Genomic DNA, 15,680 nt, shown 5'->3' with positions numbered 1-15,680 from the left:
ATATATATATATATATATAATATATATAATATATATATATATATATATATATATATATATATATATATATATATATATATATATATATATATATATATATATATATATATATTATATATATATATATATATATATATATATATATATACAGACACACACACACACACACACATATATATATATATATATATATATATATATATACAGACACACACACACACATACATATATATATATATATATATATATTTGTATCTGTAAGAAAAACAACACTAACTACAGACAAACAGTAATTTCATAAAGAAAGTAATTACCGAATCAAAAAGTAATTTCCAATTTCTGTCTGTAAGAATGATATCAATTACAGACAAACACTAATTTCATAAAGAGCAAAACCGAACCCCGAAGAAACGCGAGGAAGAATTTTCGTAGCGCCAAAGAAAGAACACGAGAGATAATGTAACTTCATAAACAAACACGGGCAGGTAATTTCCGGCCAGTCCTCCCGAGAGCAAAAGTTAATTACGCCTTAGCGTAGGTCTTGAAAAATAAAGCATTAGTGGTACGTTGCTTCATACAGGCCTCGAAATAAAAAGCGCTGGTGTTTGATCTTGTCAGGGACTCGTGCGCTGTAGAATATTCAATGGATTTATTCGAGTTTTATTGAGTTTTGTTTTTCATTAGGAAAAATTATTTAAAAAAAAGAATGTGAGAATTTCTTATGTTTAGTCTTTCGTCTTTTTTATATTTGTAAGCAAATTTTCACGATGTCATTTATATCATATATCCTATTCCTTGTCTCTGCCTTCATGAGTGACCTTTAAACCTTATACATACACATACACACACATATATATTTCACATATATTCATGATATATATATATATATATATATATATATATATATATGTATATGTATGTATATGTATATATGAATATATATGTGTGTGTGTGTATATACTGTTTATATAAACATAAATCAAGAGAAAAAAAATCAGATAAATAATAGTCATCACCGTCCTACCTCGATGCAATATTCATACTCCCGCACTCAGTACAGTCAAGTGAGACTTGTGCCAGAAGAATTCCTTATCTAACACCTCCTTCGGAAAAGTAGAAAGAAATCCAGGCATTACTGACTGTCAGTTAAGATAAGGGATGACGTCAGGTTACTGTCAATTTTCATATGTCGCTTCGCATCGCAAGTAGAATAGTGCCGGGTGGTCGAATATATGAATATAGTATTACCAAAAAAAAAAAAAAAAAAAAAAAAAAAAAAAAAAAAAATAAAAATCGGATATTCTCCGCTTACGTATACTGCCTCAGCCATATTTCAGTAAAATACAGGCGACCGTAATTATACCCTATTTTGTTACTATCCTTTACGGGTTGTTCATCGTAATATCCCTCCTTTACGTCACTATATCCGTTTTTAAATCGGTAAATGCCTGACCACATTTATTCCATGATTTTTTACCGATTTTTTTACGGCAAATTTTTCAGTGTAAAGTAATATTGAAACGTTCATGTTAATATGAAGGTCTAAATTTTGAATGTATTTCAGAGAAAAATAAAAAGCAAAACTCTCTAATTAGAAAATACTGTATTTTTTCATGTCTTATTGAGTACCAAATATGAAATGATACGTTCAATTAGATAAAAATAAGTGAAATTGAAATAAATTTATGTAATTATCAAGGCCTTGTGTTTTCATTTCAGATACAAATATTACAGCTATACTATCTTTAAAACTACTGTATTCTTTATCAGGTATTATTTAGTCCAAAATTTGAAATAATACGATTAGTTAAAAAAAAATATGCGAAATTAATCATCGTTCCTTTAATTATTTTATTTCGTAATTAAATCTACTTTCTTCAGACATTTCATTGTCTAAATATCTTTAGGAAAGCAGAGCAAAAATAACAACGTTTCTTGTAATATTCAATTACTATAATTTTTAATATTTTGTCGAAGAATGTAATAATGTAATATTCAATTACTATTTATTTATATCTTACCTAATAATGTAATACTACATTTATTTAATATTTTGTCTTAATAATGTATTAATGTAATATTCAGTTACTAATAGTATTTTTTCATATTTTGTCTAATAATGTATTAATGTAATATTCAGTTACTAATGGTATTTTTTCATATTTCGTCTATTTATGTATTAATGTGATATCAAATTACTTAATTTTTCATACTTTGTCTAAAAATGTAATAATATAATCAATTATTTAATTTTTTTTCATTTTTCAACTTTGTCTAAAAATGTAATAATATAATATTTAATTATTGTAATATTTTTTCATATTTTTTTTTTTAATGATGTAATAACGTAGTATTATCTGTCTCCTCCAAATGATGGATATAATAAAAGTGAGCTTAGTTGTCAACTAAATAATATTATTAGCGAATTTTCATCCATTTCTTTGCAATAATAACTTACATTTCAGCTCAGAAAAGTTAAAAAGTTACGTTTATTTTTAATACTAATTAGTTTTCAAATCGAATATTTTTCTGACAGCTCCAGCTTCTAATAGATATTTAACTAATATTTGAAAACACTAAATTAAGAAAATATATAAAACTCTTCAGGTATGGTAAGTAGCTCCTCTAGGAGGACACTATAAAATCAAACCAATGTTCTCTAGTCTTGGGTAGTGCCAGAGTCTCTGTACCATGGTCTTCCACTGTCTTGGGTTAGAGTTCTCTTGCTTGAGGGTACACTCCAGCACACTATTCTATCTTATTTCTCTTCCTCTTGTTTTGTTGAAGTTTTTATAGTTTATATAGGAGATATCTGAATCTTATTACTCTTCTTAAAATATTTTATTTTCCTTTTTTTTCCTTTCCTCACTGGGCTAATTTCTTTGTTGGAGCCCCTGGGCTTATAGCATCCTGCTTTTCCAAGTAGGGTTGTAGCTTAGTAAGTAATAATAATGATAATAATATCAATTCCACCACGAATAATTGGTTCTCATCTCTCTCTCTCTCTCTCTCTCTCTCTCTCTCTCTCTCTCTCTCTCTGCATATTGTTTCATCTCATAATTGCCTTCCTTTGTTACCGTCTGACATCTTACAAATCTTCATTATCAAGAAAGAAATTAAACATCACAGGTGACGCAGAAGGAAACGACATTTTCATATTAAAAAGGAGACGTTTCTTCCAACTATTTTCTCCATTTTTTTTTTGTTCTTTTTTATAGATGAATACTTTTATCACCAGTATATCTATGATTAATGATGTTCATAAAATTTTATACAATTCTTTCTGTACCTATACCCAGTTAGTGAAGAGTAATGGACAGTATTTGTTTAACGATATCTATTATGTAACGCTCTTTCTGAGTGGGGAGTAACGCCATGATCAGCAAAACTGTACGAGTCAAGGCCACCCATACTAGCTTGGGTGGCTGTGAGTGATCCGACTAAAGTTTCCCACCATCACCAGTCTGCAATGGCTAGCGTGGTTATAAAAAATAGCTAAACCTAAGACATGAATAAAAACATCTCTGGTGTCTTTGTCATACAGTGAACTAGAAATGGTTCCGTTTGTTGAAGCCTTTGTCCTGCAGTGGACTAGAATCGGCTTTTTGTTGCTATATAACGACCGATAATTGCTCTCTCTCTCTCTCTCTCTCTCTCTCTCTCTCTCTCTCTCTCTCAAGAACGGGATATAAGAAAAATTTCTCCCCTTCTCCTAAAACGGACTCGTCGATCAAATTACTTTTCCTTAATGGTACCATATATGTTGTCATTGTTGTTGACATGGTGTTTTGAGATCCCTTCCCCCACCTCTCTCTCTCTCTCTCTCTCTCTCTCTCTCTCTCTCTCTCTCTCTCTCTCGCTTATTTTCCGAGTCATTGAATTTCAGTTTTCTTTAAAATGACTCCCTTCTCAGTGTCAATTTCGACGTCCATCTATTTTTAATGGGATAAAAAAAAAACAATTAGAAATCTTTGGGGTCACATCATTAAAACATTTCATAATTATTGATTAATAATTATGATTTATTGAGAAGCTGTATATACCCTTGAATTAAAACTCCAGTAATTCATTTTCATCTATGTAACTTCATGCCTCTTTGATGTAATATAAATGTTAACATTGACAGATGATTTCTTAACTGATATAAATAATGGGAAGCAAATCTTTGATAATGATATTACGTCATTTACCTATATTGATTCATCATATTATAGGAGTTTATTTCTTTAGCAGATTTGAAAGTCATTGGGCTATTTCAAATGTTGGAGTCTTTGGGGTTATAGCATCCTGCTTTTCCAGCTTGGGTTGTACCTTAGTTAATAATAATAATAATGATAATAATAATAATGATAATAATAATAATTATAATAATAATAACAACAACAACAACAACAATAATAATAATAGTAATAATAATAATAACAATAATGATAATAAAAATACTACTACTACTACTAATAATAACAATCGTGTGTGGATATTAAATTTAATCTTATTTCATAATAATAATAATAATAATAATTTACAGTAGAACAACACCCCGGAAATTAACTTTCATCTTATACTTTTTAGGTTTCACAATGTTATAATATTCATATTTTAAACTTCTATTCTTTCTCCGTGTTTGTAGAATATTCATGTCATATCAAATATTTTTTTCCTCATAGTAAGGTGTGAACGAAAAAATGCATTATCAAATGAGGCAGTTTTGATTATGCTTAATTAACGTGAAGGTTCCTGATTTGCATAAAATGGACAACAAATACGATTCTCTCTCTCTCTCTCTCTCTCTCTCTCTCTCTCTCTCTCTCTCTCAATTATAAATCTTCATACCTAATGTGCAGTTCGCATACGAGTTCTATCTTCTCCCCATTGCGAAAAAATCCTTCTCTCTCTCTCTCTCTCTCTCTCTCTCTCTCTCTCTCTCTCTGCTTCTCAATTGTACATCTTCATACCTAATGTGTAGTTCGCATCCGAGTTCCATCTTCTCACCATTGCTAAAAAATCATTCTCTCTCTCTCTCTCTCTCTCTCTCTCTCTCTCTCTCTCTCTGCTTCTCAATTATAAATCTTCCTACCTAATGTGCAGTTCGCATACGAGTTCCATCTTCTCCCCATTGCGAAAAATCTCTCTCTCTCTCTCTCTCTCTCTCTCTCTCTCATTTCATTATGCACTATCTCCATTCTTAATTTCCCCTCATTTGGAACCAGCATTTCCATCTGGCAGCCAACCCACTCATTACCTTTCTCGGTCTCCCCTCAGCTAACATATGAGGGTAATCGGACTTCTAATATACAGAACAGTAAACTTGCGTTTGGCGGAACCTACCCTTGGCCGGTGCAAGGGGGGGGGGGGGGGGCGTGACTTTGAAGGAAGGTTTTGCAAGTTTCTTTGGATTTTTTTTTAATTTATCATCTTTGACTCATTTGTTCCATTTGTTCCCTTTGATGGTGGGAACTTGATCACGCATCGATATATATTTGTGGGTGTACACACACACACACACGCACACACACACATATATATATATACATATATATATATATATATATATATCTGTGTGTGTCTGTGTGTGCGTGTGTGTGTACTGTAGGTGTATATATATATATATATATATATATGTATACATACACAAATACTGTACATATGTCTACATATATATCTATGTATAAATACACATACTATATATATATATATATATATATGCGTGTGCGTATATATACGTTTGTATCTTCAGGCAAACTCATCTCTGTGGGATTATTTTAATCATTTGCATATGTCACAACAATATTTTGGGCTCATAATTAATTTGCATGACTCCAATATATCATAGCAAATTAACATAAACACATTACATTACATTTATACATTATGCAATACACGAAAAATATCTTACGTTCAAAGCAAACACTTATTCAGCAGAGAAATCATCCTCTTCTGCATTTCCTGAATATGAAGACTAATAGCTTTCCTTTACTTAGAAAATACTTCCTCACAATGTGGAAATCGGTGTCTACAAATAAATGGCCCTCGGTGCTCGCTGGAGCCTTTGCTGAAAGAATATTTGTTTTCCATTAGTGGAGTGGATGAGCCTTTTCCAATTTCCATTTTTTTGGCTTCGTCCCTTTTTTTTTCTACGGTCATTTTTATTGACTTGCATTCGGAAGGAAAATTTCTATTTTTTTTAAATGTTTCGATATTTTTTCTGAATTTCGTTCTAAATTTAGACTTCCTAAATCATTGGCAATAATTCTAATTCTATTCTATCTTATTTCTCTACCTCTTGTTTTTTTTTTTTTTTACTTTTTTATAGTTTATGATATGAAAGATTTATTTTAATGTTGTTACTGTTCTTAAAATATTTTATTTCAATTGTTCATTACTTCTCTTGTAGTGTCTTTATTTCCTTATTTCCATCCCTCACTGTGGTATTTTTATCCTGTTGGAGCCCTTGGGCTTATAGCATCCTGCTTTTCCAACTAGGGTTGTAGCTTAGCAATTAATAATAATAATAATAATAATAATAACAATAATAATAATAATAATAATAATAATAATAATAATAATAATAATAATACCTGTTCATTTGCAACTATGGCCAGATTAGGAAGATCATTTTGCAATCTGGATACAGTTGGAATTAGAGGGGCACTCGGTACTGTAGAGAGCAGACCTCCGCAGCGGCAGCTTATTTCTCGGCCTTTTACTCGATCTTGACCTTGACCTTGACCTTTGACCTTAACATGTATTAATTAACGTGGATTTTCATACACTGAAATATGAGCCAAGTTTGAATTCTCTGTGTAACAACGATGTCCAAACTTATGGGTGATTATGTTAATAGGACATTTTCCTTCACCGTGACCTTAAATTTTGACCTTGATCTTCGAATATATATATATATATATATATATATGTGTGTATGTGTGTGTGTGTGTGTGGATGGATGCTCTTTGAGATAAAATGCTTAGATATATTTTTATATGGTTTACTAAAAGACGTAAAAACCTTTATATATTAGAGTAGTTTTGGAAATTGGGTGGAAATCTGCATGGCAAAAGCTACCACAAAAACATTTACCTAATAAAATAACAAAAGATATGTGTTAAAAAAACCTATTCTTGTTTACAGACAACAGAGCTGAGAAATCAGCTTTCTTTATAAAAAAAAAAAAAAAAAAAAAAAAAACGGGGGGAATGTACCATTTGGGTCTGCACTTCTAAATGCATCAATTTCCAGTGAAAGTGTTTTGATTTCACGTGACTTAAAAAACTAAATTAGTTTGTCTAGCTTTGGAAAACAGGAATGAGGAAGATTGAATTTCACATTATTGTTCTTGCTTTCAAGCACATCGATCGAAAGGGGTTGACTTTTCTTTTGGACAGTATGTGACAGAACCACTTTGTTAAGTCTACATAAAAAAAGTCCAGATTGTTTATGGCTTCAACCAGTGTTTCTGTCATGGTTAAATTTATTCCTTTCCACCTGAAGCTTTACTCTCTAGATATCAACAACTCCTAGCTCAGTATAGTTATTCCAAGTAAAATGTGATCGACTACATTTCTAAACATGACAAGCCTTCTGTTCCCCCGCATAAGCCTTTCTACAATCATCATTGAACTTGGGTGTTTTTTTTTATCTAATTTCAACAGACGAGAAGGAATACGCCTATTAATTAAATCAACCGAATTTTAATTTTGGAGAACAATTGACTCAACTCTTTTTATACTGGCAGGTATGTAGTTATTAGAACGACCTGCACTGAAGATGCAAGCCACGGGCTCTTGGGTTAAGGCAACCAAGTGTGACCAATTCCAATGCAAAAGATCTCTCAAAATGTCATTCCAATTGGCTTGAGATTTTGACCTTTCAAGAGCATGGCACTTCGGGGACATAGTGCTCAGTCTTAATTGCTAACGAAAACAAAGCAAGATCAAAATTCCCAAATGGAATGATTTTTCTTCCAGACGCTTTTACGATTAATCTAAAGCAGTTAAAAATAGTAAGCGTAGACATACGCCGATGCCTGCACGGAGAGCAAAATAGAAAAAAAAATAAAATAAAAAAAAAATAAAAAAAATAAATAAAAAAAGAAGGAAAAAAATAAAAAAAATAAACAAGAAAAGAAAGAAAAAAAATATATAGCCCTGTCGAATAAGTGAACAAAATGTGAGTGGAAATTGAAAATCGATAATGGTTATTCCAAAATGCCGTTTAGTTTGTTTTTGGACACTTCTGGGGCTGTTAGAAGCGCTGTAAAATTGTGCCATTTTGCAAATTTTATTGCTTAAAAATATTGCAGGCAAAGTTGTGGCCTCGGGTGTTTGAAAAAGCGTTTCTTCATATTCTGTTACCAACATTCTATGCATTCTTATATTTATGAAGCAAATATCTACACTAAGATTGTGTATATGAAGTATTTTTTACTATCATCTACGAGGTTATGATTACGGAAATGATTGCAATATTTATATTACACTAATATGCTAATGAGTTTTCGGTATGGCAGGATATTCTAATTGATTTTTTTTCTCTATTGCATATTTACGCACAAGAAAAAACTATCAATTTTAATCGCATGAGCATCACTCAAATTTGCTTAATTTTACTTAATTCTGATACGCAAAATCAATAAAGAGAGGTTCCGTTATTATTCTTAATCAGTTACATACCAAATTTAGAATTAAGATCCTGAGAAATTATATCTATTTCAAGTAGTTTCAACATCATCTGAGTTGTACGAGATTATATTACTGATAACTTCAAGCATATTTATCTTTTATTAATAGCATATCTATTCTGACTGATAATCAATGGACTCTTAGGAGTATGCAATTCTCTTACCGATCATCTTTGAAGAGGTTGAGACTTAACTGTTTTGTTTGATTTTTTTTTTTTTAGTACACTTTATCTCATATTTCATTAAGAAAATTGAAATATAAGTAAGCAATATTTGATGATGTTGAAACATAACTGTGCTGTTTTGTTAACCATTTATTTTACTTTCAGTTAAATATTCTTCATCATTTCATTAGGAAAATAGAGATATTGTGTCTAAGCAAGGTGATTGGGTTTTACGTTAGTGAAATCTAACAATAGATTATCAATTGGGAAAGGCAGAACAATAATAGCAATCTATTTAATCAATAATTTACTGAAAAAGGGCCATTCTTAAAGCATTCCAGATGGTGCAATTAATTTAGATTAAGAATGTCACTTTAATAACCAAATGATATTATTTTTAGAGATAGGATTTTGTTAATACATCAAAAACATTTCCTAGAAGTGTGAAAATTTTACATCTAAGCTTTCATTCTAAGAAATTGGAAAGAAAGCTGCTATATGTATTCAATTACCTTTTGTAGCTAGAAACTAAATGAATCTCACACACATATGTATATATATATATATATATATACATATATATATATATATATATATGTATATATATATATATATATATACACACATATATATACATATATATATATGTATATATATATATATATATATGTGTGTGTGTGTGTGTATTGTATATGCATACATAAATATATGCGTGTATATATATGCATACATAAATAAATGTATATAAACTCACACACATACACAGACACACATACATACATATATATATATATATATATATGTATATATATATAGTACATGAATATACATATATATATATATATATATATATAAATATACATATATATATGCATATATAAATATTCATATATATATATACTGTATATGTATATACATATACATATGTGTGTATATATATATATATATATATACATATGTATATATATATATATATATATACATATATATATATATATATATATGAGGAAATATATGTAATATCTATAAATACACCTTACATAACATCTTTACAATCTGGTACCACAGACAAAAAAAAAAAAAAATCATTGATATTCATTCTCACGTATATTTGCAGGGCGACTGTCATCTCGAATTATACCAGACCACGATCGACAACCTAATCCTTCAAGTGAGACATTCCCAGATGGCTCCTGGGAATCGGAATAGGAATTATTCCCTCTACATGATGCAGGAAGAGCGGGTAAGTTTGGGATTAAAAAAGAGAATTGAAAAAGACCACATATATAAACGTGAAAAAAGGGTATCAGTATAATCCTCGTAAAATGAAATAGTAGTGTGGATAGTTGCTTTTTTTAGAATGAATTTTTTTTTTCCATTTTGATATGAAAATAATATGATATTTTTAATATGTTATTAATACTAAGGATTATCATTATATAAATATATATGCTTACGAGGTTCGCATATGTGGTAAAGTCTAATATTGATAATAATAATAACAATAATAATAATAATAATAATAATAATAATATTGATAATGATAATTCATTCTTATAATCAGGTATTGTATAATAATAATAATAATAATAATAATAATAATAATAATAATAATATTGAAAATAACATAGATAATAATTCATTCTTATAATCAGGTATTGTCTAATAATAATAATAATAATAATAATAATAATAATAATAATAATAATAATAACGAGTTACGATCAATAACCTCCTCCTCTGGTATTTATGGCACCAATCATAGAAGCAACATGATATCGTTTAATGGTTTATACACTGAGTTTCAGACCCCATTAAACAGGGTAAATAGACATGCAACTGTGTCTACGTTAAATTATAATGGATATTACTGCACCCTTAACCACGCATTTAACTCCAACCTCTCACTCCGCCTCATTTATAACAATCGGAATTATTTAATCATCCTACCTGTAGGTCCAGTAGGAAGGGCGCACTCCTTTTATGCTACCTGTGGTTGAGTAGGTAGAAAATTAACCTGCTGTTCCAGTGGCCGGTGGTTTAATTTCTCTAAGATAATTTTATCGTTAGCAACTAATTTCACTCGATGTTGATTGCTTATGATTTATATATCAACACAGGGCTAATGGAGAAGAGGATAAAAGTGCGTCTTTTAACTGTTATTTGGGCAATTAGGTGGTTAGATAATAGTTAGGAGTACAGCCTTAACCACTATAATTCCATGCATATACTGCACCTTGAGAGTTTGTAGAGTTGAGTCAATGTTTAGTAATCCCGTTTTCTATTTATTAACCTCGTTTTCTATGTCTTTTTACATATGGTAAGGGGTATAAGTAAATTTAGTTTTTACCGTACAACTCATATTTGCTGTTCAATTGTGTTTTAGTCACCTCGTAGTTTCAGCAGGCGAGAATCGACTGACTGTCAGGTATTTAATTTTTAGGGCAAGTCAGTAACAGCACATTGGTTATTAACTCATCTCTACGTATCCATGTGTCAGCATTTATAGTAAATTTTATCCATGCCACCACGAATACGCATTAATATCTCTTAAAGTGCTCTTAGTAAATTCCCATAGTTAGGAGAGAGAGAGAGAGAGAGAGAGAGAGAGAGAGAGAGAGAGAGTGCACATTTAAATATAAGAAGTTTCCTTAAAAAATGATTAATATTAGGAGAGAGAGAGAGAGAGAGAGAGAGAGAGAGAGAGAGAGAGAGAGAGAGAGAGAGAGAGAGAATCCACATTTAAATTTAAGAAGTGTTCTTTAAGAAATCATTAATATTAGGAGAGAGAGAGAGAGAGAGAGAGAGAGAGAGAGAGAGAGAGAGAGAGAGAGAGAGAGAGAGAGAGAGAGAGAGAGAGAATGCATATTTGAATTTAAGAAGTGTTCTTAAAAATCATTAGTATTAGAGAGAGAGAGAGAGAGAGAGAGAGAGAGAGAGAGAGAGATAGGATATGTGTACCGCCGCCTCCTGTTGGCTGGAGGAATATAAAGGTGCCAACGCCTTCTCTTTAAGTGACACGTTGACACTCATGACCTGTCCCTGCTAGTCCTTGGAGAGTTTGAAGGAGGAAAAGTATTTACTGACAATATTCTCTGCTGAGGAGAAACGTATTTCCTAGTCTTTTCTTCACAATTAAGGATTTTTTTTATCATAAATTATTTTATTTATCCTTCTTTGTTCATTCCTGTTTATGTATTAACTGTTTGTTTTATACTTTATCTTGTGCTTTCCGATTATTACTTACTAAAATAATAATTTTTTCTACTGAGGAGAAAATTATTTCTTAGTCGGTGCACACACTTGAGTTTTCTCTTCACCATAATTTCTCTTACTTATCTCATTCTTGTTGTTAATTTTTACATAATTTATATAATAACTATTGATTCTGTATCCTATCTTGTAATGTCTAATTATTAGGCTACTTACTCTATTGACAATATTTCCTACTGAGGAGAAAAAATATTCCTTAGTTAGTGCACACACTTGAGGTTTCTCTTCACTATAATCTCTTATGTATATCACCCTTGTTAATTTTTGCATTATTTGTCTATTAACTATTGGTTATATAATCTATCTTGTCATGACTCATTATTATTTACCTATTGACAACGTTTTCTACTGAGAAAAGAATTTCTTGCTCTTTGCAGACAATTACCGGTTTTCTTCACCATAATTTCTCTTACGTATCCCATTCTTCTTTCTTGTTATTGTTTACATAATTTATTTATCAACTATTGGTTCTGTATCTTGTTCTGTCTCATTATCGGTCGATTCTTTCGATTGAAATTATTTTCTATATATTCAGCCTCTTATTTCTTTGATGCCATTTATCACATACAATTCTTTTTATTCTTAATATCTGATCTTCCTTAAATTCTCTTACTTATCTCATTTCTCTTGTTCATTTCAACTTATGTATTGACTGTTGGTTCTGTACTCTACCTTCGTCTGTTTAATTATTTCTCACTTCTTTCGTATCAAATTACATGGAAGACCCAGTCCTACATGGCTGAGGACTATGAAGCGTGAAGTAGGAGATGATGAATGGGTAAGTATTAATTTAAAAGCTCAATTTAAAGACGACTGGCGAAATCTAAGCGAGGCCCTTTGCGTCAAAAGCCGTAGGAGAAGATGAGGATGATGATGATGATGATGATGATAATAATGATATTCAGCTTCTACTTTCTTAAAGCCTATCTATCCCTCGCCCTTTTCATTCTTAATATCTCATTTTCCAGAGTCGTCTTATTCCCTGGTCTTTTTCATAATTTTTGCTCCAAAGACATTTTGGCCCTTTTAACCTCATTCAAATTCCAAATGCTTTTACTTCAGTGATAATTGCTTCCAGACAATTTTAGAACTTTACTGTCTTTTATTCTCAGAGCTTTTACCCAAGCCATTTTAGGTCAAGAATTTCATTTCACGATTTCTTCATATTTTAAAGTTATCTAGTATTCAAATGCAATACTCTAACACCCTTCCCTACCATCTGCAAACTGTAGTTCGCAAAAGATTATGAAGATTTTTTTTTCTTTTTTTAAGAAAAAATTAAGCAATTCTCCATATATTTCTTCGTACTTCGTATTTGTTGAAATCATAATCTGCAGAAGCCCAGCTTTTGCAGGTTATGATTTTTTTCTCATCTTTTATTTCATACACTTTCTCTCGGTAATTGCTTCATTACACATCACATATATAATAAAGCAAGGAAACAAAAAATCTTCTTTGCCAATGAAAACCAAATCCTAGGACAAGTTGTACTAATATGATGCATAGCTTTGATAAGCAAAAACATATGAATGAACCTTTGGCTAATTACATGAAATAAATAAATAAGACAATGCAATTATGAATTCAAGATCATAAATATGAAAATTTGGACAAATGGGTCTTCACAGATTCCACACACCTGTGAACTAAGTCACTTTATGCAAAAAAATCCCTTGTGAACTAAGTCACTTTATGCAAAAAATTCACCTGTGAACTAAGTAAATTTATGCAAATAATTCACCTGTGAACTAAGTGACCTTATGCAAATAATTCACCTGTGAATTAATTAACTTAATGCAAAAAATTCACCTGTGAACTAAGTGACTTTATGAAAAAAATTCACCTGTGAACTAAGTGACTTTATGAAAAAAATTCACCTGTGAACTAAGTGACTTTATGAAAAAAATTCACATGTGAACTAAGTCACTTTATGTGAAAAAATTCTGAAATGCTATAAGCGGTGGGATCTTCCCTGACTGTCGTTTGGGTAAAAAAAAAAAAATCATATATTTTAAATGTGTTCATTGTTCAAAATTTAGCTAGTTCGTACCAAAATTTCCTCACCGCTAATTTCGAGAAGAGATCTTACTAATGCCTCCCATTATTTCCGAAGAATTTTCCATTTGATTTTTTTTTTATTCAAGAATCTACGACAATGAAGTGATACTTCTCCAAAAGAGGGATCATAAACCTTTTTTTAGAATGGCTTTAATTATGAAAAAATATAATTCCGAAAATAATTCAACGTTTAAATTTATTAAATGCGCAATGTTTTAAACTTGAGTAGTTCGTACCAGAATTTCTTCACCACTAATTTTGAGAGGAGATCTTACAAATGCATCCCATTATTTCCGAACAATTCTCCATTTGATTTTTTATTACTATTTCTTATTTTCACGATTGTATGACAATGAGGCGTTACATCTCCATGAGAGCGGTCGTGAACCTTCTTTTTTAAATATATTTCTTAGCAAAACAGTTTGGAAATATATCTATATAACATATTTACATCTGGTACTGTAGAATCTAGACTTTTACTTATCTTTTAAAACTTCTTATACTGAAGATTTCTATTCACAGGAAATATTCAACTTTAATTATGCTTTATTTTAGACATGATTAACCTCGATAAAAATAAAAAAATTGAATTGGTTAGTATTTCTACTCAAACGTAATTTGTTTTTCCTTATGAAAACCCATTGTTCAAAATATTATAGGAATGTCATTCTTATAATGAACACGAATCACTGGAACAGATATTCAAAGAATTCGAAATAGTTCAAAGTTAAAATCCCACGTCTCTCATTTTGAAAATATTTTCTGTATTTCATCTAGTCACTGAATTCTCATACAGAATATTTTCATACCATTAGCTTTAATGAAATTAGTTATTGAGAAAAATACATAGTATCTTTTTTATGCATATTTTATTGATAATAAAACATTTTATCTAAGCCTCATATAATTTCTAGTATCTCTACTTACGGACATTTATCAAATGATTTCAAATTTATAACAATAAGCTATCGCAAATCTTACAATACCCTCCATTTGAAATATACATCTGAGTTATATGAAGGTGATGTATCTTGTTAATACTCTATTCTTATTTAATAGGACTTTTCAAGAGTGATATTAAAGTAATTCATATTTCTATGAACTAGCCTATAAGAGTCTAGGACAATAGCCCCCGAGGACAATTGGCCCCCGCCCCTCTCCCCCGAGGACAATTACCTCCCGAGGACAATTACCCCGTACGACAATTACCCCCCGAGGACAATTACCTCCCGAGGACAATTACCCCGAGGACAATTACCTCCCGAGGACAATTACCTCCCAAGTACAATTACCCCAAGGACAATTACCTCCTGGGGACAATTACCTCCCGAGGACAATTACCCACTAGGACAATTACCACCTGAGGACAATTACCCCCGAGGACAATTACCCCCTAGGACAATTACCCCCCCGAGGACAATTACCACCTGAGGACAATTACCTCCCAAGGACAATTACCTCCCAAGGACAATTACCCCCTAGGACAATTAACCCCAAGAACAATT

The 15,680-nt window shown here is 30.9% G+C and overlaps 1 protein-coding gene across 2 annotated transcripts in view; it reads left to right on the top strand.

The window, feature by feature from the left end:
- LOC137629139 (uncharacterized) overlaps positions 1–15,680 on the top strand; it is a 286,776-nt gene that overhangs the window by 254,249 nt on the left and 16,847 nt on the right. For both annotated transcript variants that reach the window (XM_068360410.1, XM_068360409.1), the window contains one exon: positions 9,962–10,087. In XM_068360410.1, the coding sequence (XP_068216511.1) occupies positions 9,962–10,087 (126 nt within the window). The remainder of the gene's footprint in view (positions 1–9,961; positions 10,088–15,680) is intronic.

Source organism: Palaemon carinicauda, chromosome 37 (assembly GCF_036898095.1).
Source record: "Palaemon carinicauda isolate YSFRI2023 chromosome 37, ASM3689809v2, whole genome shotgun sequence".
NCBI classification, from domain to species: Eukaryota; Metazoa; Arthropoda; class Malacostraca; order Decapoda; family Palaemonidae; genus Palaemon; species Palaemon carinicauda.
Note: the sequence above shows the minus strand (reverse complement) of the source record. Positions and strands in the feature narration are given on the sequence as shown.